Source organism: Molossus molossus, unplaced genomic scaffold, assembly GCF_014108415.1.
Source record: "Molossus molossus isolate mMolMol1 unplaced genomic scaffold, mMolMol1.p scaffold_m16_p_9, whole genome shotgun sequence".
NCBI lineage: Eukaryota > Metazoa > Chordata > Mammalia > Chiroptera > Molossidae > Molossus > Molossus molossus.
In genome coordinates, this window is record NW_023425403.1 from 592,795 (window position 1) to 618,920 (window position 26,126).

Genomic DNA, 26,126 nt, shown 5'->3' on the forward strand with positions numbered 1-26,126 from the left:
GCCGTTCGTGGTTAAAACGCAGAAGGAAGCAGCCTCGTGAAGGCGAAATTCGGGAAATATCTGTGCTCATATCTGCAGCAGGGTCCCCATCAGACCTTCGGCTGCTCTCCCCCCAGGCGGGCCCCCAGGTCCCCCTCTGGGGAAGTGAACCCCAATGCGCACGAATCCGTAAGCTCCTGGGCAGTTACTTAGGTCTACACCGCGAATGGAGACCAAACGCGTCTCTGAAAGTGAGTTCGAGACGTATTTTTGGTCACTTACCTGACCAGGCAGGTGTCTCAGCAGAGGGGTGATGGGGGGGCCTCCAGAGCCAGGACACGGAGAGAGGTCTGCGGTCGGCCCCTGCCCGGGACGGGTCTGGCCGCCCAGGTGTGCCCGCTCCCAGGACGCCTTTGTCCCAGCCTCAGCGTGTTCCTCCCTGGGTCTGAAGGGCTGACGTGATGAGGCCATCTCAGTGCAGCCGTAGATTATTCACAGTTTCATCAGCCATTCACAGTCTTCTTAGCACAAAAGCAAAGTGTACGGTTGTGTGCGACGAGCTTCACTGTGTTCCTGTTGGACTCCGCCCCCACCGCCCAGGATGTTTCTGTCCCCTGCGTTGTTCCAACAGTCTCTGCCGACAGTCGTCTGGTGTCGTTGTGGGTTCTGTGGAGCCCAGAGGCCTCGGTGCTGAGGGGGAGGGGGGTCGGAGCTTTGTGAGGCCCCAGGCATCACCGCCGACCCCGTCCCCCTGACGCCTCCAGAGGGGCAGACCCCCCGAGGCTGCATGCCCCCCCCCACACTTTTCTGCACCGCGTCCGCCCCAGCCCGCGGGGAAATGCCCAGCCAGGAAGCCACGGCGAGGGAGTCGCACGCCCTGGGTTTCACTCTGCTGTCTCTGTGCCGCAGACGAGATGATTTACGACGACGTCGAGAACGGGGATGAGGGTGGAAACAGCTCCGTGGACGGCGGCTGGAGTTCCAGCGAGTTCGAGAGCTACGAGGAGCAGAGCGACACCGAGGGCAGGAACGGGGTTCCCAGGTCCTTCCTGCGCAGCAGCCACCGGAAGCAGGTGAGTGCGGTGTCTGCGCAGGCCACGGCACGGGCCACGTCACAGGCCACGGCGCAGGCCACGAGGGCGGGCCACGCGACGTCTCCGTAACTGCTTTTCCAGGCAGCTGGTGGTTCGAGGAGAGACACGATGCGTGGCCGGCGGGGACTTAAATGGTAACTCAGTCACTCACAGGCCCAGGAGATCTTGCTGCCTTGAGCGTCAAGGAAGTAAATGGCAGTTCTCTGAGTTACTTGCACTGTGTACACGCAGTCTGCTCTGCACCCTGAGGTGGGACCGGTCTGCCGGATGCGGTGCGACCCCACTGGCCTGCGGTGGTTGAGCGCTGGGTTCCCAACACAAACGGAGATGTGAACATGTCACAGGTGATGTGACGGACAGGACCCCCAAGCTGCCCCTGACCCTTGACGGGCGTGTGTGGGACACGGATCCGAAGGCCCATAAACACAGAGGCTGAGGGTGGACCCTGGACCTGGGAGTGTCTGGTTGAGGCAGATTATCTGAGGGAGGCCCCGGGTTTGACCGTGTCATGGGGCTGTTGTCCGAAGGGGTGGTGTGTGCTGACATCTGCGAGAGGTCAGCTCACGCACCTTCTGTGGAGGCTGAGACACAGCCTCCAATGTTCACAAGAAACGGCTCCGTGTTCACGTCCTGGTTGACGGGAACATGTACACGAGGAGCAGGGAGCCCCGTTTGCGTGTCTATGACACTGTGGTCTCACTGGGAGATTTGACTGCGTCCCCACCAGCTGGAGAGGGAGTGACGTCCGTATGGGGACTGAAAGGTCCCAGTCGGCCATCCCCAGTTACGCCACCCTCCCTGCGGTCTGAGTTCAAGGGTCTTGCTTTGGTGATGACATACAGGAATACTTTTACACACGTTTTACATATTTTATCATTTCAATATCCTCAAAATGAAAGGATTGGGCTTATGTTTTGTGTGCATTTGCGTTCAGTTGGCACAGAAAAATCTCCTGTCTGGCTCACCTGAAATCACATCGGTCTTGACGCCGTTTTGCAAACTCGTGTTTCCATCCGAGAAAGGGGGGCTCGCGTGCGTGGGGTGTAGGGTTCCCAGGGGCCCGCAACCACTCACCAGATGCTGCCCAAGCCCTTTCAATGTATGACTGTCGAAAGTACCACAAAGAGCATGTTGTGAAAAGATTGTGTCTCTCTGTGCCCAGCTGTCCCGCGACCTGACCCGGTTAAAGGCGCACTATGAGAGAAAGATGAGGGAGCTGGTGGCCAGCACGGTGGGCGCAGTAGAAATTCAGCAGCTAAAGGAGAAGCAGGAGCTGAAGGTAGCATGGGTCCCTCCCCACCCGCTGGTCCACAAGCCGCATCGGGAACCGAGACACGCGGGGCCCCATCCACCCTGTCCTGGACGGTGGTTCTTAGAGCGGGGCTAATGCAGGCAGGGGTGGGAACCTCTTTGCCAAGGGCCCCTCGGATATTTATAACGTCATTCCCGGGCCGTACAGAATTATCAGCCTAAAAACCAGCCTGCTCTGCTTGGTCGGGCTCACTTGGTGAGGCTGTGATGTGAGCTGGTACTGATTTCGTGGCCACCCGAGGGCCAGACATCCCCTACCCCTGGTCTGGGCGTTTCCAGGTGACCCCAGACACTCAGCGACGTCCGGCCAATCTGAGCCGCGACTTGCCTTTCTCTCTCTCTCTCTCTCACGCGGGAGCGGAGGGCTCCGCGTGACACAGCCGGCGGGAGGCAGACTCCAGCGTCTGCGACCCAGACCCCCAGAGGTCGCCCAAAACACAGAGAACACACCTGTTATTTTTGTTTTGGAAAATACAGTAATTTTTCATAAATGTGTTAACTAAGATAATATTGATAGATTTATTACTACTTCACCGTGAATAGTACTTAAAAATGCTCAGAACTTTTCTCAACTTTAACCTGTCACACAGAAAATACAGATAAATAAGATCCAGGCAGCCCGGCCAGTGTGGCTCAGGGGTTGAGCATCGACCCTGCAGCACGAGGTCGCGGGTTCGATTCCCAGTCAGGGCTCACGCCCAGGCTGTGGGCCTGATCCCCAGTGGGGGGCGTGCAGGAGGCGGCCCGGTTTCTAAATTTCTTTCCTTCTTCCTTCCTATTTGGAAATCAATAAAGAAAATAAATAAATGAATAACTAACTAACTAAATAAATCAAACATAAAAATCCCAGGCAAACATTAGCTTGTGGGGCTCCTGGTCATTTTCACGAGCAGAAAGGGGTCCTGAGGCCGGAGGTTTGGGAGCTGCTGGTTTGGACATGGTTTGAGGGCCGGTCCCTTGAGAGGTGTTTTAAAAGGCCCGTCAGGTGATGCTTCTTCCCCTCGGTCTTCCTTCCCGGGCCCCGGGAGCTGTGTGTGTGCTGGGCGGTGCCTCCTGGACGCAGACGTCTGCTCAGAGATGCCCCCTCTGCTCCATCGCCCTGCGCCCCGGGCTCCGAGCAGGGAAAGACAGAGCACAGTGTTCCCGAAGTCAGGGGCAGAGAGACTCCGACAGGTGGCAGTGTCTGGGCACAGGTCCCTCCCTGGGCGCATCCAGGGTCTGGCGGTTTCCAGGCTGCCCACAGAACAGCCACCCGGAGCCAGGTCCAGCAGTTTGAGAAGAGGCGGCTGGTCAGGAGCGGCAGGGCCGAGGGGCTGCGGGCACCTGGGCAGTGTGAGCAGTGTGGTGGCCAGTGCAGGGCCGGCCGGCAACTCTCACTGGCCGAACGTGGAGCCAGGGTCTCGTCCGCCAGCTCCCCGGGCCAGCGTCTGTGTCCCCTCACCTGGGTGGGCCTCAGACTGAGCCAGGACGGGGTCAGGATGAAGAGGAGGTGTAGCCAGCAGGTCCGGGGGAGCAGGAGGGGTGCGGGGCGGGAGGCAGCGGTGGGCCTGTGAGAGAGGGCGGTCTCAGGTGTGCTCGGGGTGTGTGCTCCCCAGGACGCCCGGTGGGGTGAGGTGCAGGGTCGCGGGCCGCGGCAGTGTTGACGAGGCTGCACAGTGGGCCTGCGGCTGATGCATCAGGTGGGTCCCGCGGGGACCTAACCTGGGTTTCACTGGGTCGAGCGAGGTCTCGGTGGACATTTTCGGGAAGGCGTCCGAGGCCGGGAAGCGAGGGCTGCAGAGATGGGCTGGCCGTGCCCCATGCGACTGGAAGCTGCTCCCAGGCGGATGGGGAGCACAGGGCACACCCGGACCAGCCCCAGCCCCGGCCGAACCCGCAGGCGCAGCTGCCGCCCGATGATTCAGGGGCCAGCGCCCCGCACTTGGGCTGGCAGCCGGGGGTCCCCTCCTGGGTGCCGGGGAGATCAGGCGGAGCGGAGGGAAGGCAGCGGGCAGATGAGCCGGGAGGTACCAGAATCTGCTGGGACGGGGCGGCCAGGGTTGAGGTCACTCTGACAGGCACTGGACCATCACCTGGTTTCCTCTGGAGGAAACACGGGCGTCCGGTGACCAGTGCCCCAGACGTAAGCCCTGGAAAGAATCCAAAATGCCTTCGATGGCCAGTCCGAGACTGGCTGGTGGGACAACGTCAGTGAGGTCCGTGCGGAGGGCGTGGTCTCTGTGACCCCGATGTGTGCAGAGGAGCGGAGGCCCGTCCGGTCCTCCCTCGCTGTCCGTCCGTCCGTCTGTCTCCTGTCTCTTAGCACCTTCTTGCCCTTCCAGTGGGCACGGGCGACCTGTGCCCAGGGTGGGCCGGAAGCCCCGGGCCCCACGCGCTCAGGCGGGGCTGGGAGCCCCGGGCCCCACGCGCTCAGGCGGGGGCTGGGAGCCCCGGGCTTGGCCCCACGTGCTCAGGCGGGGCTGGGAGCCCCGGGCCCCACGCGCTCAGGTGGGGGCTGGGAGCCCCGGGCTTGGCCCCACGCGCTCAGGCGGGGGCCGGGAGTGCCCGGGCTGCCGGGCGGGCGGGCGGGCGGCGGCTCTACCCATCCCTGGGATGTGTCATGTACCCCGTGGGCTGTGCTGTGCCCTCCAAGGTCCACGGTGCTTCGCGTGTCTGTCGTGATTCCCGCAAAGGTAGGAGGGGCTGGGCTTTAAACGTAGCAGCTACTTCTGTAACCATGTCAAGGAGCCCTCCCTGCTCAGCGAGTTTCTCTTAGAAAACAGCCCCAACCAGCACACTCACCCCCACGACAGCCAGGAAAACGCGCCCCGATCAGGGAGCTTTTCACACCAGACCCCTCGACAGCCTCGTTTCAGAATAAACGAAAAGCAGCAGGTGGACTGGCCAGGGGCGCCCCTCACGCTCTGCTCCCCCCGCAGATGCAGAAGCTCGTGAAGGCCGCGAAGGAGGGCACCCGGGACGGGCTGGAGAGGACCAGGGCCGCCGTGAAGAGGGGCCGCTCCTTCATCCGGACCAAGTCCTTCATTCCTCAAGGTCGGCACCTGCCGTGCGCCCCCCCCCCCGGGCTCCGCCAGCCTGCCCCCCCCCCCGGGCTCCGCCACCCTGCCCCCCCCCCCCCGGTGGGGCTCCTGAGGCCCGGGCAGGCGCCCAGCAGTGCGCACCTGCCCAAGGGCACAGGCAACAGGCAGCAGAAGGTTGAGAGCATCTTCCAGGTCCCAGATGGCACCTCTGGTATCGTCCCCTCCAGCCCTGGGCGTCGGCGCCCCACCCCCAGGGCCTGGTCCCCGGGATCCAGGGCTCGGTGTGGGGGTTCCCCGCAGGCTGCACAGAGCTGGGAGACGCGCCCCGAGGTTTCTTCCCTGGTTGGTGCGCTGCCCGCGGCTGGCGGCAGGTGCTGAGGGGCCGTGTCAGCAGGAACCTGGGCACCTCTGTGCTGCGAGGGGAGGTTCGGGGTGACTCCGGAACCTCGGGGTCTGACACAGCCCCCAGGGGGCGGAGCCGAGCTCCGAGAGTCAGCTCCCTCCGTGCCGAGAGCCCAGTGTGGCTGTCGCGGGAGTGACTGTTGCAAGCCAGGCGCCAAGGGCTGAGAGCGGACGATCCAGAGGTCCGGGGACCGACTGGTCCTGAAACACACTCCTGGTTCCTGCACCGAGCTCGTCCTGCTGGTGCTGGTGCAGGTGCGGCGTTTGCGGACGGTACTTGGCAAGGACCTGAACCTCTGGGCTCGGTCTGGGACTGGCTGACTGTCGTGGCGCCAACACTAGGTCTTCGGAAATGTGGGCCTGAGAAACCTTCAGCCTCCGTGGCGAGACGGGAGAGGCCGTCAGAATCCCACGGGGGCGGGAGGCGGGGCTGGGCAGGTCCCGGGGCTCGGGGAGGGCGTGGACTTGGCCCACACGTGCTTTCCTGGTGTCCAGACTTTTTGTGGTGTCGAGTCCGTGAAGAAGAATTTAGTTTTGGTTTGGGAGCTTGGCTGTTTCAGACGGGAGGTGGGGCAGGCAGATGGCCGGGCGGGCAGGAAGCCCCCCGAGAGTCTCTGGTCCTGAGTGCTGGCCTCAGCCCATCATGCTTTGTTTCCAGTTGTGATGGTTTATTTTTATTATTATTCTTTAATCCTTGCCTGAGGATATGTTTGTTGATTTTAGAGACAGGAAGCGGGAGGGGGAGAGAGTCAGTCGTCCATCAGTTGCCTCCTGCACGCGCCTTAACCGGGGATCCAACCCCCAACCCTGGTATGTGCCCTGACCAGGAATCGAACCCGCAACCCTTCAGTGTCTAGGACGATGCTCCAACCAACTGAGCCTCGCGCCAGGGCTGACTGTGACGTTTTATAGACGAAAGTGAGATACCATCCAGATACCCAGGACCCCTCTACCTTTTGAAGTTAAACTTCAAGGATTGAAACTTTCAGAAACCGGCCCTCTTGTGGGGAGGATGACTCCTGGGGTTTGTGGGGTTCCCCCTCGGTCATCACGGTGGGCGTGATCATGGGGGCCCGAGACGCCTTCCCAGAGCCTTGATTCGGCAGCGTCTTTACGGGGCTCGATGTGGGGACACTGTTTCCGTGTCAAACCGGAGCGTCTTGACTTTAGATCCCAGACCGGGTCTGGAGGAAGAGCAGAGCTTGTTCATCGACGTGGACTGCAGGCACCCGGACGCCGTCCTGACCCCAATGCCCGAAGGTCTGTCTCAGCAGCAGGTAGGACGGCTGGGTGGGCACCCGGTGCCGTTGCCTGCACACCTCAGCTGCTGTCCGGTGTCTGAGTGTTCACATGCCGCCTGGGGCACACCCGCTGTGTCCCGACTCCTGGCCACTCCGGCCACCAGCTCCTCCGTCGGCCTCTCCTGGCCCACAGGTAAAAGGCCGACCCAGCAGGGCCTGGTCAGCAGCAGGACCCTGCGTTCGGACGGTCCCATCCTTACTACTTTGAGTATCAGTCCCAGTGGAACAGAAATGTGGGACTTTCCCTTCTTTGTGAGAGTTGCGCACGCTCGTTCATCGCAGTGGGTGTGCCCCAGAGAGGCCCACAGCGTGAGGAAAGTTGAGTGTGGGCAGAGCTGAGGGCCAAGGGCTGTGGCTACGTCAGCTCGTTACTGTTGCATCAGTGAGTGACTTTGTGGTCAGTGCCGTGGGTCTGCGAGTGCTCCTGCCACAGTTTGTACCCTGGGTTTAGGAATCAGTGTAGCTGTGGCCGAGGCTGAGAAATCCACGTAGCTGTGGCAGTGGGGAAGAGACTGTGTGGGTGTGCAAAGTGCAGGAGATTTCTTTGGTTTCATTTTTGTATTTTCATTAAATTGTTTTATACCAATTCCAGGTCCCGGGGCTCCATGCATTAGTATTATCTCAGGACTTTAAAAAAATAAATATAATTCCTAGATTAGACCCCAAATAGTCTCACTCCAGACTTGAGGTAGTGTCTGGGGTTCTGAATGGTGGGGAAAGGCTGGCCTCGGTTTGCCCCTCTGACCGTCCGGGGCGTGACCCAGTCCTGGCATGTGGTTCCCATCGGGAGGGACAGCGTGCGACGCAGCCGGGGCCGCAAGGCTGGGCTGCAGCTGACGCGCTTGTGTGCTGGGGTGTTAGTCTCAGGCGCAGCAGCGTTTCCCAAGTTATCACCTCTTCCTTCAGAATCCAGAAGGGCTGATTTTGGTCTTAATTTTGTGAACCGAGTAGTCCTTTGTGTAAAGAAAAAACCAGACCCTGTCACGAGTGGTTTGTAGCCCTGGTGGCCCTGGCCCCTACCTGGAGGCTCCTCCTGTGAGAGAGGCCATCCCTGCCACTAGGTGGCGCCATGTCCTCTGCGGGTGGCGAGGTTCCCTGGGCTGCAGGGCTGGGGGAGCGTGTGTGCGCGCGTGTGTGCGCGCGTGCGTGTGTGCGCGTGTGCGTGTGTGCAGGGCTGGGGGAGTGTGTGCACGTGCGTGTGTGCGTGCGCGTGTGCACGTGTGTGTGGGTTTAGGACCAGACGGTCTTCACGACGGCATCAAGAACCATGGTGCCTTCACCAGGCATCTCAGGGCTGACGTCGGTGCTCGAGCCAGGTCGGCAGTGACGCCGGAGCAGGACATGGTGTCCGTGTTCGGGGGCAGCACCCCAGGTCGCCGCGAGCTCTGCACCGAGGTGCCTCTGCGCGGTCAGAGGGTTCCCCCAGGACCGCGCCCTCCTCCTTCCAGAGGTTCTCTTCTGTGACTGGGGGCGGAGACCGTGTTAGGCAGGGTGGCCAGCGGCACTGGAGTCCGGAGGAGCTGGTTCCGGTGCGCGTGCGCCTGGGACGTGCCCCTCGGGCGGGCAGGTCAGTGGCTGCTTCCGCTGGTCACTGTGGCGTCAGTGAAGGGCTCTGCCCGCTGCAGAGTGCACCTCGGGGTGTGGGGAGCACCGTCACCGTAGCAACGGGGACGTACACTCCGTGTCCATAATGTTGTCAGTGACACACCTTGTACAGTATTTTAGAGGTTTTGGGGTTTTCCTTTACCTACTATTTTTGTTGCTGTTGTTGTTGATCCTACCTGAGAATATTTCCCGTTGATCCTTAGAGCGAGCGGCCAGGAGGGAGAGCGAAACATTGGTGTGAGAGAGACACGTTGATTGGGTGCCTCCCACACGACTGACCGGGGCCGGGGACTGGACCTGCAACCCTTCATCCTCAGGCCAGTGCTCTAACCACTGAGCAACTGACCAGGGCTCATTTACCTACAGTTTTGAAAAACACACACAAAAAAACCTCTTTATCGACAAGCCCCAAATAGCAGTGAAATCTGTGTGCATGAAGTAATTTCCTACCACTGCGTTTTCAAATCGACAGGTTGTGAGGAGGTGCATCCTGGGTCTGATTGTCGACAGCGAGAAGAACTACGTGGACGCCCTCACGAGGATCCTGGAGGTAGGCGTGACCGTCCCGAGTACCTGCGTGTGCCCTTCTCACACGCGTGTGCGGCAAAGGCTCAGCGTGGCAGGGCTCTCGAAGGAGGGGACGCCTGCGTAGTGATGCCCACAGTCAGGCGATAACAGTAAAACCACAGAAGAAACTCAGGGACAAGAGAATCACGGTAGTGAGTGGGGAGCACACCTTTGTCGCTCCCACGAAACAGGGTGCTCCCCTCAAGGACAGCGCTCCCCGCCCGCTGAGCCCCCCGCCCCGTGCACTCCCCACAGACCCTGCTGAGCGGCACACGCCAGCCCCGCGCCCTCACAGCGCACACTGGTGACACCTCGCCGTCCTCCGCAGTCGGCCCGGTCACCAGGCTCTTCCATGTCCACCTTTAAATCGGACGCAGTCACTGAGAAACGTTTGGAGGCCACTGACATGCTCCGGTCCAGAGGGACCCGTCGGCCCGTGTTGTTTAAGAAAGGAGTCCAGGGCCGCGTTCTGGGATAGAGGTGCCGCCCTCAGGCGCCCCTGCGCCTCACCCCTCCCCCCCCCCCCCCCGCAGCAGTACGAGCGGCCGCTGTCCGAGATGGAGCCGCGGGTCCTGAGCGACAGGAAGCTGAAGGTGGTGTTCAGTCGCCTCCGGCAGGTGCTGCAGGGCCACCGCCTGTTCCAGATCGCGCTGGCCAGCCGCGTGGCCGAGTGGGACTCCGTGGAGATGATCGGCGACGTCTTCGTGGCCTCCGTGAGTGAGCGGCTGCCCCGCCCCCCAGTGCTGCTCCCCCGGGACGCTCTGTCCTCCTGTGGTCACCCTGCCGGCCAGGCCCCGGCCCGCTGGCCCCCACGAGCTCTGCCCCCTGCGTCCTCGAGGGAGGGGCGTGGTGGGCGTCGCCGGGAGATGAGACCGCAGGGGCGTCCGAGACGGTCACTTACTGCACCGAGTTTCGGGCACGGCCGCTGGGATTTGATAGGCTGTGCTCCGTAACTGTGCCGCGGGGTGTCCCTTCCTGTGAGCTCCAGTCCCCTCCTGGGACAATGGGGAGCTTGCGGGCAGATCCCAACGGCTCCCCTCAGACCTGCCCTGTGGCTGAGCTGCCCGTGCAGGTGTCCGGGCCCCGCTGTGACGGGGCCTGAGGAGGGGCAGGCCGTGCGTCTGGGCCGGGGCCGTCCACCCAGCTGCCTGGGCCCCGGTGGCACCATTAGCATCAGGCTCCTGAGTCTCCCCCTGGTCGGCTCCTGCTATGTGCCCTGTGCCCGTGAGTTTCCCGCCCAGAGACAGCGCTCTGGGGTCGGACAGACGGCTCCCGAGTGTCTGTAACAGAGACGCCGTCCGTGGGGCTCGAGCTGGAACGTCATCAGAGTCTGTGGACTTGAGGGGCCGCTGTGACCACGGTGCGGCACCTCCCTTTCTCCTGCGTGATCTGTGTGTGCGTGAGCGCGTGTGCCACTGCAGGGCGCCCGGGACATGCCGAGGAAACGGGGTTCTCACTGAAACACACGCACACTCCCCCCACGGTCTTCTCGGAAAACAAACAGCGTCAGATGTTCCCTTTGTCACCCCTGAACTTTTACTCCGCTCCCTTCTCAAATATTGACCTGGGGAACAGAGTTTTGAGTGGAAGAAATCTTTTGTCTTAAGCATCATGTGGGTGAAAATGTCCCTCCTCTAAGGGCCCGTCACAGGGGTGGCACCTGAGGGTGTGGCTTCCGTCCTGGCAGACAGTGGACTCGTGGAGCAGCAGAGCGAGGCCACGTCTCTGCCCCCCGAGTCTGTGTGTTCCCAGGAGGGGGGACCTCTGTGCGGCGTCTGCTGGACGGGAAGCCCAGGGAGCCCGGGTCGGCGGAATTTAAGGGGGGGTGTCCGCCATCGTCATCGCTGCGCGTCGGGGGTCGGGGACATGTGCTGAGACCAGCCTGCCCGGCACCAGGGCAGCAGGACAGGGTCACCCAGCCACGTGCACAGAGCCCGCCGAGCTCGCAGGAAAGGGCACCCACGGGCCTGGTCGGGTCCATCGCGTGAGCGCGCAGCGTGGAGGTTACGCTGGGCGGGAAGGGCCGCAGGGGCGCCACGCTGCCAACGCGACGCCGTGTCCTGCGTTTCAGTTCTCCAAGTCCATGGTGCTGGACGCCTACAGCGAGTACGTGAACAACTTCGGCGCGGCCGTGGCCGTCCTCCGTAAGGCCTGCTCAGCGAAGCCCGCGCTCCTGGAGTTTCTGAAGGTGAGCGGCGTTTCGGTCCGTCCGGGCCCCACGTCCCTGACAACAGGCTGCACGTCAGGCTGCTGGCCAGTGGGCTTCGGTGTATGACCTTCGCCGGGAAGGTTTCAGCACCAACAGCGGTGACGTAGCTTTTAAAAATAACCTCTAACCCAGTCGGTGTGGCTCAGCGGTTAGAGCACCAGCCCTCGGACCAACAAGTCTCGGGTTCGATTCCTGGTCAAGGGCAGGTATCCGTTGCAGTTTGATCCTTGGCCCTGGCCGGGTCGTGCGGGAGGCAGCCAGTCAGTGTGTCCCTCTCACACCGATGTTTCTCTCTCCATCTCTGACCCCCCATCTGAAAAAAAAAATCCATGGAAAAATATCCTCAGGTGAGGATTAAAAAAACAGACAAAATGCTCTACGTGCTCATCCTTGGAGTGTGGCCGGCTGGGTGGACGGCCAGGAGTTAGGGTCAGATCTCGAGTCGAAGGACAACGGACGCAGTAGCCGGAGTGACTGAGACTGTGGCCCTGGGTCAGAGCCTGAGCACCCCCAGGGGGCGCCCAGCTGGGGCCGCGGTCAGGAGGGGCCTGCTCGGGTCTTCCAAAGGGATGTTGACCTGTGCCCCCTGGTCAGCCGCAGGGCACCCCGTCCCAGGCTGGGCCGTCCACGGGTCGGTCCCATTTCCGTGAGGCGCAGTTTACGATGTGGAACCGTGAGCCCCTGTGTCCCTGCTGCTTGAACTGGATGCTCGGAAACCCGCCGCCCGAGGGTGTGAGCGCAGGGAGCACCCACCAGCCACAGGCTTCGCTGGAGCAGAAACGCTCCCTCGGCCTCCTCCCGCCGCAGGGGCCCGATGGGTGGCCGGCTGGGTGTCCCGGAGGTGAAACCGGTCCGGCTTTGAGAGCTGAGGTTCTCTGCTGTCTTCCTCTCGGGGGAAAAACGTGGGTGATTTCTGCCGGAGCCTCTCCTGGGGCCGCTCGGCCAGAACCTGGACGTGGGGGCCATCGCGTGACTTCCCGCCCGGGGCTCAGCGGAAGCAGGGGTTTGGCTCCTCCGGGGCAGGGTGGGCAGCGACACCACAGAGGACCCAGCTGGGTTCGGGCTCGGCTGCCTCGGGGTTCTGGGGGTTGTTTCTCGTCCCTGCCCCCCTCCTGTGGGTGCAGAACCTCAGAAAGGGACTCAGCCCTCAGGGGACTGACTGATTCACACACGGACAAGCCCCCCCAACCGCCACAGGTGCTCCCAGAACTCGGAGCAAAACAGTCAAAGACCCGACTCGGAAACCAGCCACCACTGTCGGGCCGGGTGGCGTGAGGCGGATGGAGGAACTGCAGGGGGCAGGAGGTGCAGACCCTTTGGAGGCCAGCTGGGTGAAGCGTCCGCCGACGACGCAGCCCCCCCGGAGCGGTGCCTGGGCCCCACGGCTGTCCTGGGCGGGCGCCGGAAGCCACGGTCCCGCCCGGAGGTGCTGAGACCCGTCTCCCCACAGCAGAGCCAGGAGTCCAGCCCCGACCGCGTCCCGCTCTTCAGCCTCATGATGAAGCCCGTGCAGAGGTTCCCGCAGTTCATCCTGTTGCTCCAGGTACCCCGACCCCTGCGGCCGCCTCTCAGCCCCTCCTCCCGCCGGCCTGGCCCCTGCGGCCTGTGTCCTGCAGTTCAGCTCCGTCACAGCACCCCGAGAGTGTCAGACCCCGAAGCTTGAGGGTTCTGTGCCACTTCAGCTGCCAAAGGTGGTAGTGGGTCCCAGGTTACCCCGTTCTGTCCGACCTGGCTACCAGCTGGGGGTCCCCTCGCCCCTTCCGCCTGCTCCGTGACTGGCCAGCCAGGCTCCCAGAGCTCCGGAGGTCACTCACGGGGTCAGACGTGGGCCGAAAGTCCCAGCCTCTGAGCTGCTGGCCCCGGGGCTGCCAGCCCCACCCTGAAGCCTCGGGGCATCAGTGGTCACACACTGCGTGAACCCAGGGGCGCCAGGCTGGGCTCTCTCCCCGCCCTCAGAAATTCCGAGCACTTTGGGCTCTGTGCCCACAGCGTGACAGGGCCGAGGCCGAGCTGGGTCTCTACAGGCAGCAGCTCTGGGCTTGGGGAGCGGGCTGGGCCGGGGCCGGGCACACAGCTGCCCGCTCCCTGCGCGATGGCCCCGGGCCTGACCCGGAGCCCGGTGGTCAGTGCTCTCCCTGTGCCCCGGCCTGACCGCACATGGCGCCCACCAAGGGCCCGTCGCCAGGCGGGCCGCGGACGGGAGGTCATGGTCAGGAGCAGGCTGCCTCCCTCCGGTTGTCAGCCAGGGGTCCTCAGCTCCGCTCGCCAGCCGGCAGCCAGGAAGGGTCACATCAGGACCATCCCCCTGGGTGCTGGGCCGTCTGCTGCCCTCCAGGGCCACGCTGTCCACCACGAGAGTGACCGAGCTACTGCGTGGGGCCGGCACCCACCTCGCGGACGCCGGGGCAGCCGCTCCTGGGGGTCTGATGAGTGGGCTGCGCTGGGCTCCTGGGCGAGAGCGTCCCTGGGAGGAGCCGGCGGCGGGAAGTAGCCCAGGCCCCTGCCCTGGGGGCCTCGTTTCCTTTGCAAACAGCCCCATCTGTGGAACCGCTCATGAAACGAAAGCAGTCCCAGAAACACGGAAAAGGATACGCTCCAAATATGAGCGCTGCTATTTCTGCGCGTAGGCGCGGACGTCATTTTTCATCTTAGTCTCTTTTGTCACTTGCATTTCCCACGGTGTGTCGTTATTGTTCAGATAAGCATAACGAGAGCCATTATTTCTCTAAAATCAAAACGTCCAGAAGCGGTGTTTTACTCCTTTGGTTGCCGAGTCCTTCCTGGGCTGTCGGTCTGTGCCGACACCGCGAGCTCTGGGGGCGCGAGCGGCGGGAAGGACCTGGCCCCACGCTATGCAGGTCGTAGGGAGCGAGGAAGAGACGTCGGATAAGCCTGTAGACAGTTAGTGCTCTGGCCACCTTGGGGCAAATTCACCAGGTGAGTGGAGGGTGCGGGGAGATCGTGTCACAGGGACCAGAGCACAGGAGGAAGGCTGTGTAGCCAGGCGTGTAACCAGGTGTGTAGCCAGGTGTGTAGCCAGGAGTGTAACCAGGTGTGTAGCCAGGCGTGTAACCAGGTGTGTAGCCAGGAGTGTAACCAGGTGTGTAACCAGGCATGTAACCAGGCGTGTAGCCAGGAGTGTAACCAGGTGTGTAGCCAGGCATGTAACCAGGCATGTAACCAGGTGTGTAGCCAGGTGTGTAACCAGGCATGTAACCAGGCGTGTAGCCAGGAGTGTAACCAGGTGTGTAGCCAGGCGTGTAACCAGGTGTGTAGCCAGGTGTGTAACCAGGTGTGTAACCAGGCGTGTAGCCAGGAGTGTAACCAGGTGTGTAGCCAGGCGTGTAACCAGGTGTGTAGCCAGGTGTGTAACCAGGCGTGTAACCAGGCGTGTAGCCAGGCGTGTAACCAGGTGTGTAGCCAGGCGTGTAACCAGGTGTGTAGCCAGGTGTGTAACCAGGCGTGTAACCAGGCGTGTAGCCAGGAGTGTAACCAGGTGTGTAGCCAGGCGTGTAACCAGGTGTGTAGCCAGGCGTGTAACCAGGTGTGTAGCCAGGTGTGTAACCAGGCATGTAACCAGGCGTGTAGCCAGGCGTGTAACCAGGTGTGTAGCCAGGCGTGTAACCAGGTGTGTAGCCAGGTGTGTAACCAGGCATGTAACCAGGTGTGTAGCCAGGAGTGTAACCAGGTGTGTAGCCAGGCGTGTAACCAGGCATGTAACCAGGTGTGTAACCAGGTGTGTAACCAGGTGTGTAACCAGTCCGTGTAACTAGGCCGTGTAGCCAGGGCGTGTAACCAGGGCATGTAACCAGGCCACGTAAGTCCCAGCGCAGCCGCCTTGGTAAACGCTGTGGCCATCCCTGGTCTCTGCGTCGGCTCCGAGTCCTTTGTGGTGGGAGCAGAGGTATTTATCGTGTCTTCTATTGCAGGAAGATGCGACTGTTCCCGTCAGCGATGTTGTTGAGTAGGTTAATTTTGTTTCTGCAAAAGGAGCTGCTGAAGGTCCAGCCGGGTCGTGGTTCACTTGGTCTGTCTGTCCCGCGGGCGCTGTTCCCCCAGAAGTGGCTGACGTCCTCCACACACCCGTGGCCGGGCGGGTGATGCGGCCGCTGGGCTGCAAGGCCCCCCTGTGGGTCGTGACGCCCCACCTCGTTTCTCCCCAAGGACATGTTGAAGAACACGCCCCGCGGACACCCGGACAGGCTGCCTCTCCAGATGGCGCTGACGGAGCTCGAGACGCTAGCGGAGAAATTAAACGAGAGGAAGAGAGACACTGACCAGCGCTGTGAAATCAAGCAGATCGCAAAGGCCATAAACGAGCGATACCTGAACAAGGTTGAGGTTCCGTTCACGTCTGTGCTGAGCTCGCCTGCTTCACTAACGAGCCCTCCCGGTGTCAGCGCTTCTCACTAACCCCTGGGGCCTTCGGGGCAACTCCCGGGGCCCAGCCTCTTCCCGGGGAGCTGATGGCGGGTCCCCAGGCCCGGAACCGCTTACGCTTCGGAGTCTGCGCGTTCCTCAGAAAAGGGGTTCACGGGTTCATCGGTCCTCGAATGGACTTAGGACCCCCAGAAAGGTGGAGGGCCCCTCTTTCCGCTGAACTGTGCTTACAAGTGCATGATTCCATTCTCGATGCTCCTCGCTAACGCACCGTATACATTGACGTGTTCCGTTTGTCGGGGCGGTGCGTGGACGCAGCCGTCCTCACGGGCAGAGAGACGCAGGTGCGCGCCCCCTGGGAGCTGTGTTCCAGCCTCCTGTCCGCGACGGTGCCTGGTCACGCCCAGTGTCCCCGGTTCACAGGAAGGGGTTCACTCGCATGAGCCGGTTACATAGCTACATGGAATGTTCACGGTTGGTCAGGAGGGTGAATTTCCTAACCCTCAGTGACACTCTGTCTTTTATCTCAAAGAAGTTTATTGTGATACATTTTGAGCAAGAGACTTTTTTCTAATTCTCCAGAAGACGTAGGGATTTTTTGGGCGGACAGTCGCATTACACAAGCGTCTCTGTTTAACGTCATGCTTCCCGATGGTCCTTGCTTTGGAAAAGGGTCAGGGGCCCGCGAGGGTGGGTGACGCCTTCTTCCCGTGGGCAGTCAGGGACGGCGAGACCGTGCGCTGAGGGCGCGGACTCTCTAGGGCGCGGACCCACTGTAAGTCGTCACTTCACAGTGACACAAAGCTCCCTCCCAGGGGACTCCGGGTGTCTGTGGGCTCCGGGGACTGAAATAAGTCTCCGGAGGAGTGGCTGATGGAGCCGTGCCGTCCGCGGGGGAGTAACCTGACAACAGAGCCAATTTCAGGACGAACGCTCCTGTGGACAGTGGTCAGTGCAGGGGGCTGACCAGCTGCGGGCAGGTCCGGGAGGAACGGAGTGTTTACTCGAAGTCACGTAGGCGGAAGGAATAGGCAGCTGACAGGTGCCCCGTCGATGTCTCTCAGCCACAGACGTGTCCACGGGGAGTCAGGGTCCTGTCACCTTCAGAGTGGCCGAAACCCTGTCTGTGAAACCTGTCCTCACAAAGGGGAGTGTGGTCCCCCCTAAAGACGGCCGTGAAGCGCGGCCCCGCCTGCGCGCCGTGGAGACCCCTCACCCTTCTCTTTCCCGACAAACGCGGCCGTGGTCACTGGGTCACGTGTGACTTTGAATATCCAGCTTCTCAGCAGCGGAAACCGGTACCTCGTCCGATCCGACGACATGATCGAAACCGTCTACAACGACCGCGGAGAAGTCGTCAAGACCAAAGAGCGCCGCCTGCTGATGCTGAACGACGTGCTGATGTGCGTCACGGTCAGCGCCCGGTAAGGACGCGCTCCTCCCGGGGCTTCGCGAGGGCCCCACTGACTCTCACTCAGCCCCTGCCGTGCGCAGAGCTCCGGACCGTCCCGGGCAGGGGGAGACCGCGTGACGACCAAGCATGCTTGTCCCCAGTGGTCCCGCGTTCGTCCCCAGTCAGTGCTGGCAGGAGAGGGCGGCGGGGGCCTTTTCCTCAGACGTGGGCTGGGTGCTGGGCCTGGAGGCGGGGTTGCCCTCCTCCTGACCCCCCGACTCTGCAGAGTGCAGACCCCCCGTGTGCAGATCCTCCCTCCTCGCTGCTTCTGTCAGTGTGTCTGATGAGTGTGTTTCTTGTGGACCCCGACTGGGCACACTCAGCTGTGTAGAGCCCCCCCAGCGGGATGGAGCCCCCCAGCAGTGTGGAGCCCCCTCAGCAGGGTGGAGCCCCCTTCAGTGGAGTAGAGCCCCCCTAGCAGGGTGGAGCCCCCCCAGCGGGATGGAGCCCCCTCAGCAGAGTGGAGCCCCCCCAGCAGTGTGGAGCCCCCTCAGCAGGGTGGAGCCCCCTTCAGTGGAGTAGAGCCCCCCTAGCAGGGTGGAGCCCCCCCAGCGGGATGGAGCCCCCCCAGCGGGATGGAGCCCCCTCAGCAGAGTGGAGCCCCCCCAGCAGGGTGGAGCCCCCCAGCGGGATGAAGCCCCCCCAGCAGGGTAGAGCCCCCCAGTGGGATGGATCCCCCTCAGCAGGGTGGAGACCCCCAGCAGGATAGAGCCCCCCCAGTGGGATGGAGCCCCCTCAGCAGGGTGGAGCCCCCCAGAAGGGTGGCGCCCCCCCAGCGGGGTGGAGCCCCCCAGCAGGGAGAGGGTTTTGGTCCAATGTCAGCGGCGTCTCCATCTTCGAGATGTGCCCTCGAATTCAGCCCAAGTGGGCTGGACACGGAAATGGATCCTCTGATGTCAGCGGGGTGAGGGGGCTCCAGTGCCCCCTGGCTCCCCGTGAGCTCTGGTGTGAGGGATGACCTCCACATGTTGGTTAATACACACACACGCACATACAGACACGTGCACACATGCACATACAGACACGTGCACACACGCACATACAGACACACACACACACATACACACACGCATACACGCACATGCCTTGAGGAAAAGCATCGTGAGAAGTAAGAAGAACGGCTGTGTCTGGGTGTTCTCGTCCGACTGCACGTGTGTTCATGTTGCTTTGTGTGTTTGCTCCACGTGTGATGAAGGGGAACTCTGTATGGGTCATGGTTTTTTTCCATTTAATTTTGCATACTCAGCGAGAATTGTAATTGTGGAGGACAGGGTATGATTTTGTTTGTAGTCCTCACCCGAGGATATTTTTCCATTGATTCTTGGAGAGTGGAGGGTGAGAGGGAGAGAGAAACATCGACGTGAGGGAGACTTGTCGATTGGTTGCCTCCGCATGCGCCCTGCCTGGAGCTGGGGACCGAACTGCAACCCAGGTACGTGTCCTTGACCGGGAATCAAACCGATGACACTTCGGTGTGAGGACAGACGCTCTAACTGCTGAGCCACGCTGGCCGGGGCGACCTGGTACAATTTGATTTTATTAAAAGGGTGACGCCGTAGCTAAGAGTAAGGAAGGTTTTAGAGCTGACCCTCGTGAAGCGTGACGGGGTCGCACAGGAGTTCCTGGTGGGCAGTAGTGGCCGGACGCTCGGCATCTGCTCAGATAGCCGCCCAGCCTCGGCCGACTAGCCCTTCCCGGCTCTCGGAAGGTGTTACACTGCAGGGGCTCCCCTGTTCTCCTCCAGAGGCTCCCCGTTCTCTAGGGGCTCCCCATTCTCCTCTGGGGCTCCCCGTTCTCCCCCAGGGGCTCCCCTGACCTCTGCTTGCTCATCTGATTGGGGGCTCGTGATGCGGCGATGGCACCGGCCCCTGCGACGCGGAGGCGGGATGTGTGGACAGCTCCGGGGTCTCCTACTGGAGTTCCTGAGGGTGAAAGTCTCGCGACCTCCCGTCATCGCTGACGGTTGTTGTTGCAGGAACTCCCAGGACAGCCACACGCTTCTGTCGGCCGGCCAGAGGCACCTGTTGAAGTGGAGTGTGCCCCTGGGGCAGGTGGCGGTGGTGGAGTACGGGGACACCGAGGGTGCAGCCGAGCACCCGCCCGAGAGCCTGGCGGTGGTGGCCGGCACGAAGCCACGTAAGTGCTGGGTCATGACGTGTCTGCAGACCCCCTGGGGTGGGAAGCGGGTGGGAGACGCGGTCGTCAGCGTTGGCGGGTTGACCTGCCTGATCGGTCTGACCTTGGGACTCAGCCCTGGGCGGGCCATGGGCACCTTGGGTTCACGGTGAAGCCCCCTGCGTCTGGGCTGTTCCCCATCACAGTCAGGACTGGGGCTCTGGTCCTGCGTGTGCACCTCCCCAGCGCGTGGCGGTGGCCCTCGGCTATGGACTTCCCGGGGTAAAGGGGGGGGAGGGGTCACGCACTTTGGAAAGACCGCAACAGTTGCATAAGCTGTAGCCGTTGTTTCTGGATGGTCTTCAGACTGTAGAGCTTGAACTCAGTAGCTGTTACTTTCTCCTTCTCCCCTATGTTTTATTTTTAAATCCAAATGAAACCAGGCTGAGCCTCATCGCTGCCTGGCCCCTGCCCCTGAATTTCAGAGCGTGCGGATCGCAGGAAAAGGGACTTCCCGGAAGTCCCATCACACGTTCAGTGAACAGTGCCAAGTGCGCAGTCACCTTCCAGGCTGTTTCTCAGGCACTCGGAGGGTCCCTCAGAAGCTTGAACTCTTCGCCGGGTGCCCACATTCCCCGGGATTCAGAGGAGCCCGGGGCAGGGGAGAGAGCAGGCGTGTCCAAGGCGTGGTCAGTGGGTAGGGGACTAGATGCCCCGGCCGTGCCCCCCCCCCCCCCACATCGCTGGTGAGATCCAGCCCGCCCACGGGAGAGGAGCCCAGAGAGCCTCCAGGTCCTGCGGGGACTGGGCAGCTCCCGCTCCGGTGGCGGCGTCCTTCCGGGAGGCAGGGCTGAACACCTGAGTGACCGGCGCACACTCCCCCACCGAGACCTCGCTCCGCCTTTGTCCGAGGACCGCCTCCCGTGGTTTCAGGGCATGCGTGGTCGACACCACGGACGAAGCCAGAGCGAGAGAAAGACAGCCAGCGACTAGCTGGTCCCTGAGAGGGCTGAGCAGGGCGGTGGCTGAGGGGGTGACGCTGGCTTCCAATGGCGAGGGGTTGGGGTGCTGTGTGGGCAGGAAGACACCCAGGTCGGATTCTCCGGGCTTTGCCGGCCCGGTGACGGGATGTGACGCTGTCGGCGTTTACCGAGACGCTGGGCGTGCCCGCAGGTCGTTGGCACGTTTGCAGATGGTTCTGACCCGCCAGAGCCCTCAGGGACGGGCGGTGTGCTGTCCGGGCAGGTGCTGAGCCGCCAGGTCCAGGGTCTCGGAGTCTGGCCCCGGCTGCCGCCCACAGGTCCCAGGCTGTGCCGTGTCCCAGCCGAGAGTCTCCATGTGCTGGGCCGAGCGGCCCCGATTCTGTGGGATGGCCCCAGATTTCCCGACAGCCCTGGCTCCCCCTGCGCCCCATGCCTCTCGCCCTGCGTTTGTGAGGAGCTGAGGTAGACCCCTTGCTCTCAGCTGGTGCTGTGGGACTTTTCCGCTGCTTGGACGACTGTTCTGAGAGTCAGTATTGGGAAGTAGGGTCTGTTATTCAGCGTTGAAGACAGAGTGGGGCGCCACTGCCCAGCCACCCGTGCCCGTGGGAGCTGCGTGGCCGCCCTCCGTGGGGCCTGGCCGGAGCTGTGGGCAGGAAGCTTCACATCCCTGAAAAGCACCGCGTGGAGCGTGCCTGAGCCTTGTAGTGTTCGTCTGCGCGTAACTTTTCTTGGGTGCCCTTGGGTGTCTGTAGGTGTCTGTGGATGTCCGTGGGTGCCCGTGGGTGTCTGTGGGTGTTTGTGGGTGTCTTTTGGTGTCCGTGGGTGTCTGTGGATGTCCGTGGGTGTCTGTGGGTGTCTGTGGGTGTCTTTAGGTGTCTGTGGGTGTCCGTGGGTGTCTCTGGATGTCCGTGGGTGCCCGTGGGTGTCTGTGGGTGCCCGTGGGTGTCTGTGGGTGTTTGTGGGTGTCTTTAGGTGTCCGTGGGTGTCTGTGGATGTCCGTGGGTGCCCGTGGGTGTCTGTGGGTGTTTGTGGGTGTCTTTAGGTGTCCGTGGGTGTCTGTGGATGTCCGTGGGTGTTTGTGGGTGTCTTTAGGTGTCCGTGGGTGTCTCTGGATGTCCGTGGGTGTTTGTGGGTGTCTTTGGGTGTCTGTGGATGTCCGTGGGTGCCCTTGGGTGTCCGTAGGTGTCTGTGGGTGCCCGTGGGTGTCTGTGGGTGTTTGTGGGTGTCTTTTGATGTCCGTGGGTGTCTGTGGATGTCCGTGGGTGTCTGTGGGTGTCTGTGGGTGTTTGTGGGTATCTTTAGGTGTCCGTGGGTGTCTGTGGGTGTCCGTGGGTGTCTCTGGATGTCCGTGGGTGCCTGTGGGTGTCTGTGGGTGTCTGTGGGTGTTTGTGGGTGTCTTTAGGTGTCCGTAGGTGTCTGTGGATGTCCGTGGGTGCCCGTGGGTGCCTGTGGGTGTCTGTGGGTGTTTGTGGGTGTCTTTAGGTGTCCATGGGTGTCTGTGGATGTCCGTGGGTGTTTGTGGGTGTCTTTGGGTGTCTGTGGATGTCCATGGCTGCCCATGGGTGTCTGTGGGTGTTTGTGGGTGTCTTTAGGTGTCCGTGGGTGTCTGTGGATGTCCGTGGGTACCCGTGGGTGTCTGTGGGTGTCTGTGGGTGTTTGTGGGTGTCTTTAGGTGTCCGTGGGTGTCTGTTGGTGCCCTTGGGCGTCCGTAAGTGTCTGTGGATGTTTGTGGGTGTCTGTGGGTGCCCGTGGATGTCCGTGGGTGCCTGTGGGTGCCCCTGGGTGTCTGTTGGTGTCTGTGGGTGCCTGTGGGTGTCTGTGGGTGCTTGTGGGTGTCTGTGGGTCCTCTGGCATTTCAGGGTCTCTTTCCGTCCCCAAAGCAGTGACTTGGTGCCCCCCCTGCTGACACCACTGCACGTGCCCAGACCCCTGTGGCCTGGCCGTAGGGAGGTGCTAGCAGGAGGGACAGGACTTGGGGACAAGGGAGTTTGCCGTCATGACCACAGTGAGCGAGCAGAGGCCACGGGTCCTTCAGCTCTGAGCAGGAGGCTCCAGGAGCGAGAAGCGGGAACAGGCCCCTGGGAACCAGTTTGGGCAGGTCCTTCCACAGAGAGCAGGATGGGCGGGGGAAGGGCAGAAAGTGGGGGACTCCCCCTGAAAGTTCCGAGCCCCCCAAACAAGCACACTGACAAAGGACAAGCCCAGGAAGGAGCAGAGACGAGAGAGAAGCTGCAGGGAGAGGCTCTGGTTCTCGGACAGAAGTGCGCTCGGCTGGGGCGAGCTGGACCGGGGGTTGGGACCCAGATCCGATCCGTCCAAAGTGGAGGCGGACTGAGAAGCCGTCGCCGTCATTTTAAAACATGAGACTGCTTCCGTGAAAGCCCCGCGTCCCACTCTTCGGGGCGTGGCCAGCAGCGTGCTGGGCGGCGTGGTTCCGGGGATCACACTGTGAGCACAGCGACCAGTGTCGAGGTTGATCAGACGCTCCCCTCCCCTCCCCTCCCGCCAGGCTTTGTCAGCGGGGCTCCGTGTCCCAGGGCAGGGACAGCACTGTGTCCTGTTGAAGCTTTGCTGACCTCATCCCTGACCCTGCCCCGCTGAACTTCACCTTGGGGATGCCCGGGCGGGAGGGGGCGGGGCCCGTTGTAGTGACTTCAGTGATTCGAGGTGCGCAGTTCAGGGCGGCTTGAACATCGCAGGGCCCCTGGTGGAGGAGAGGTCGGCTCCCTGGGTGCTCCGGGGAGGGGAGCTGTGTGCCTTCATCTGGAGGGGGGCTGGAACAGCGTGCGGGGGTGCGGGGTGCAGCGCCGTGTCTCCCGTGTAACCTACGAGCGTCCAGGTTTTCCTGAGTCCCGGGGCTCCCAGAACCATGGACGTTCTCGGGCAACTATGGAGACAAGACGTGGCCAGCCTGCGGGTCTGCTCTGGCGCCTCGAACAGTCTCCTTAGTTCTCCTTCAGTGAAAATAAGTTTGCTGCTTGATTTTGGGATGTGGAACTTTTCTAGATTAAAACACAGACTTCTGGAAGGGAGGGCCTGAGGCCTGGAGCCTGAGGGGCGGAGTCCTGGTCCCTGTGGGCTCCACGTTCGGCCCAGCGCCCCCCCTCTCGCCGCCCGGGGCGTGCTCAGCCTCCACAACACCTCTGCTGAGAGCCCGCCGGACGCGGAGGTTTCCCAGGACCAAGCTGCCCAGGAATCCCGCCCACACAGTCGTCCCTTGTCTGCCCCTGGATTCCATCCACTGGGCAACCCGCGTGTTCCCCCAGCGGCAGAGGTTTCCATGGAGACGGAAGCCCCGTGGTGACAAAGGACCCAGAGGGGCCCTCGGACGTGGGTGATCGCCTCTGCACAGGGCAGGGCCGTCACTCAGCCTGCTGGGCGCTGTGACTCGGCCTGGAGGTCACTCAGCAGAAGCTTCTATGTGCCGATTTGCTGTTTCGATACATTCGGCCAGAAAAACAAATCCTTTGCTCAGCCTCAAGTGACGTTGGAGAAGCCGCTCGCCGCTGTGCCTGGTGACCCAGGAGACACTGTCTCCGTGGGCGTGGTCTCTGCTCAGCAGGACGTCTGCCTCCTGTTCCTTGTGTCCCCAGCACGCTCTTTATGAGGTACGCTGTCCGACCAGGAAACTCGACGCCGACCCAGCCGTCTCTAAGGGCCTCCCTGCGCGGCTGTCCGTCCACCTCGGAGACGCCGGTTTCACTGGCGTGTTCTCTGCGTTATGGTGGCTTCAGCCCGAGGAGGAAATATTTCTTTCCAAATTCAAGCCCCCAAGTCACAGGATCACTTTTACTCTGTGCCGAGTGTAGGACTCAAGAGGAGATGTGGGCAGAAGAGTAAAGTTACTGTCGTGCCTGTGACTTCATCACAAGGCTGGCTCACCGGTTTGTCCTCTAAAGCTCACGGGGGCCCACGGGGGGACATCTGCAATATTTCACAATAAAAATGGATTTTAAATGGTACATATCTAAGTTACTGGCCAAAATGCCTTAAATTACAAACGTTTTATTATAAACATGAATTATCTACCGTTAAGGAGAAATTCAGTTGATGCGTGTGATCATTGGGTCGGCTTATCCCCTCCTCCTCCTGTGAAATTTTATGAAGATACTTGAGCTGTAACAATCGTAGAATCTGTCTAGATCGGTGACGAAAGCCAGGCCGCCTGAGCGCGTCGAGATCCGTCTGTAACCTGCGGTGCCGGCCAAGTCCAATGGCGTCAGGCGTCTCCGGATTCACAGGGATCTGACCTACGTGGACGGGACGTCCCGTGTCTTTCCGTTTCACACACGTGCACCACGTCCGTGGAGGACGGGACCCGCACGGGGTAGGACCCGGGGCCCCGTCACACCTGTTAGGACTCCAACGTCAACAGCAGCACCTTCGACTGCTGGGCGGCCGCACACCGTCCCCCTGGTTCTATGTACCGACTTCTTTACGTTAATTCACAGCATGTTTACACTTCAAACTACTTTTAGCTATTAACACACCGTGTGTGACGGCTGCGCCAGGTGAACTGTGGGCAGGTCGCGGGACCGTGAGCCGGGCCGGCCCAGGCGCCATGTCCAGGGAGCGGCTGCCCTGTTCCACCTGCCTCCTCTCCTGCCTGGACCTGGAATCGGCGACTCGGGCAGCACCTTGCTACAGAGAAGGGACGAGAGGCCGGCGTCTCTGCACCCCGGAGCCGCTCGGAGCTCCGCCCGCGCCATGTGGCCTCGGGCAGTGCCCCAGCCCAGCCTGCTGGCTGTCCTCGCCGGCCCGAGACCTCGCTTCATCCCTCTTTCTTGGTTTGACTCAGAGAAGGCGCCTGGGAGCTCGTTCTCGTGTCGGGCGAGCCTGGGACCTCTCGCCACCAGCACTGACTCCACCGTGTTGTCCAAACACCACGAGAAGTGACGCACAGGCGTCAGCTCTGAATCGTGGGACGGTCTCGAGAAGAACCTAGAAGTGCCCCGACTGGTTTGGCTCAGCGGCTGGAGCGCTGGCCTGTGGGCTGAAGGGTTGCGGGTTCGATTCCTGGTTGGGGGCTCGTGTCTGGGTTGCAGGTTCAATCCTGAACCCCTCAAGGTCATGCGGGAGGCAACCGATCGATGTGTCCCTCTCACATCACTGTTTCTCTCTCCCTCCTTCCCTTTGTCTCTCTTACGAAAAAAAAAACTCAATGGGCCCTGGCCGGTTTGGCTCAGCGGTTAGAGCGTCGGCCTGCGGTCTGGAGAGACCCGGGTTCGGTTCCCGCTCGGGGCATGTACCTCGGTTGCAGTTTGTCCCCGGCCCTGGTTGGTCGTGCGGGTGGCAGCCACTCGATGTGTCCCTTTCACGTCGATGTTTCCCTCTCTCTCTCCCTCCCGCTCTACCTGAACAAAAAATGGAAAAATGTCCTCGGGTGAGGATTAACAAGAACAAAACAAAACTTACCAGTGTCCTTCAACACCTCAAGGCCACGAAAGACGAAGATGCCTCGGGGCTGGCCTACATTGAGGGGGTTCCGGAGGAGAACCAGCTCCATGTCGAGGGCCCGGGTGGACCCAGGGCCAGGAAGCCCCAGCTCTGGGCAGTGGGGACATGCTGGGGGGAGGGGCGCTGATCGGGGTGGCTTCCCTGCTGACAGAGGTGCTGTGGTTCCCTAGGATTTTAACCGCGGGCAGCCCCACTTTCCCATACATCTAAAATTATTTCAAAATAGAAAGGAAAGGTACAATTTCTAAAT

At 61.7% G+C, this 26,126-nt stretch overlaps 1 protein-coding gene across 3 annotated transcripts in view; it reads left to right on the top strand.

Moving 5' to 3' along the window:
• ARHGEF10 (Rho guanine nucleotide exchange factor 10) overlaps positions 1-26,126 on the top strand; it is a 72,539-nt gene that overhangs the window by 26,691 nt on the left and 19,722 nt on the right. The window contains exons 8-18 of one of the 3 annotated variants that reach the window (XM_036250233.1): positions 889-1,052; positions 2,236-2,352; positions 5,303-5,417; positions 6,977-7,083; positions 9,185-9,262; positions 9,813-9,992; positions 11,351-11,467; positions 12,939-13,031; positions 15,653-15,823; positions 17,147-17,292; positions 19,297-19,457. In XM_036250233.1, coding sequence (XP_036106126.1) covers positions 889-1,052; positions 2,236-2,352; positions 5,303-5,417; positions 6,977-7,083; positions 9,185-9,262; positions 9,813-9,992; positions 11,351-11,467; positions 12,939-13,031; positions 15,653-15,823; positions 17,147-17,292; positions 19,297-19,457 — 1,449 coding nt within the window. Of the gene's footprint in view, positions 1-888; positions 1,053-2,235; positions 2,353-5,302; positions 5,418-6,976; positions 7,084-9,184; positions 9,263-9,812; positions 9,993-11,350; positions 11,468-12,938; positions 13,032-15,652; positions 15,830-17,146; positions 17,293-19,296; positions 19,458-26,126 lie in introns of all 3 variants that reach the window. The other 2 variants (XM_036250234.1, XM_036250235.1) reach the window with 2 other exon arrangements.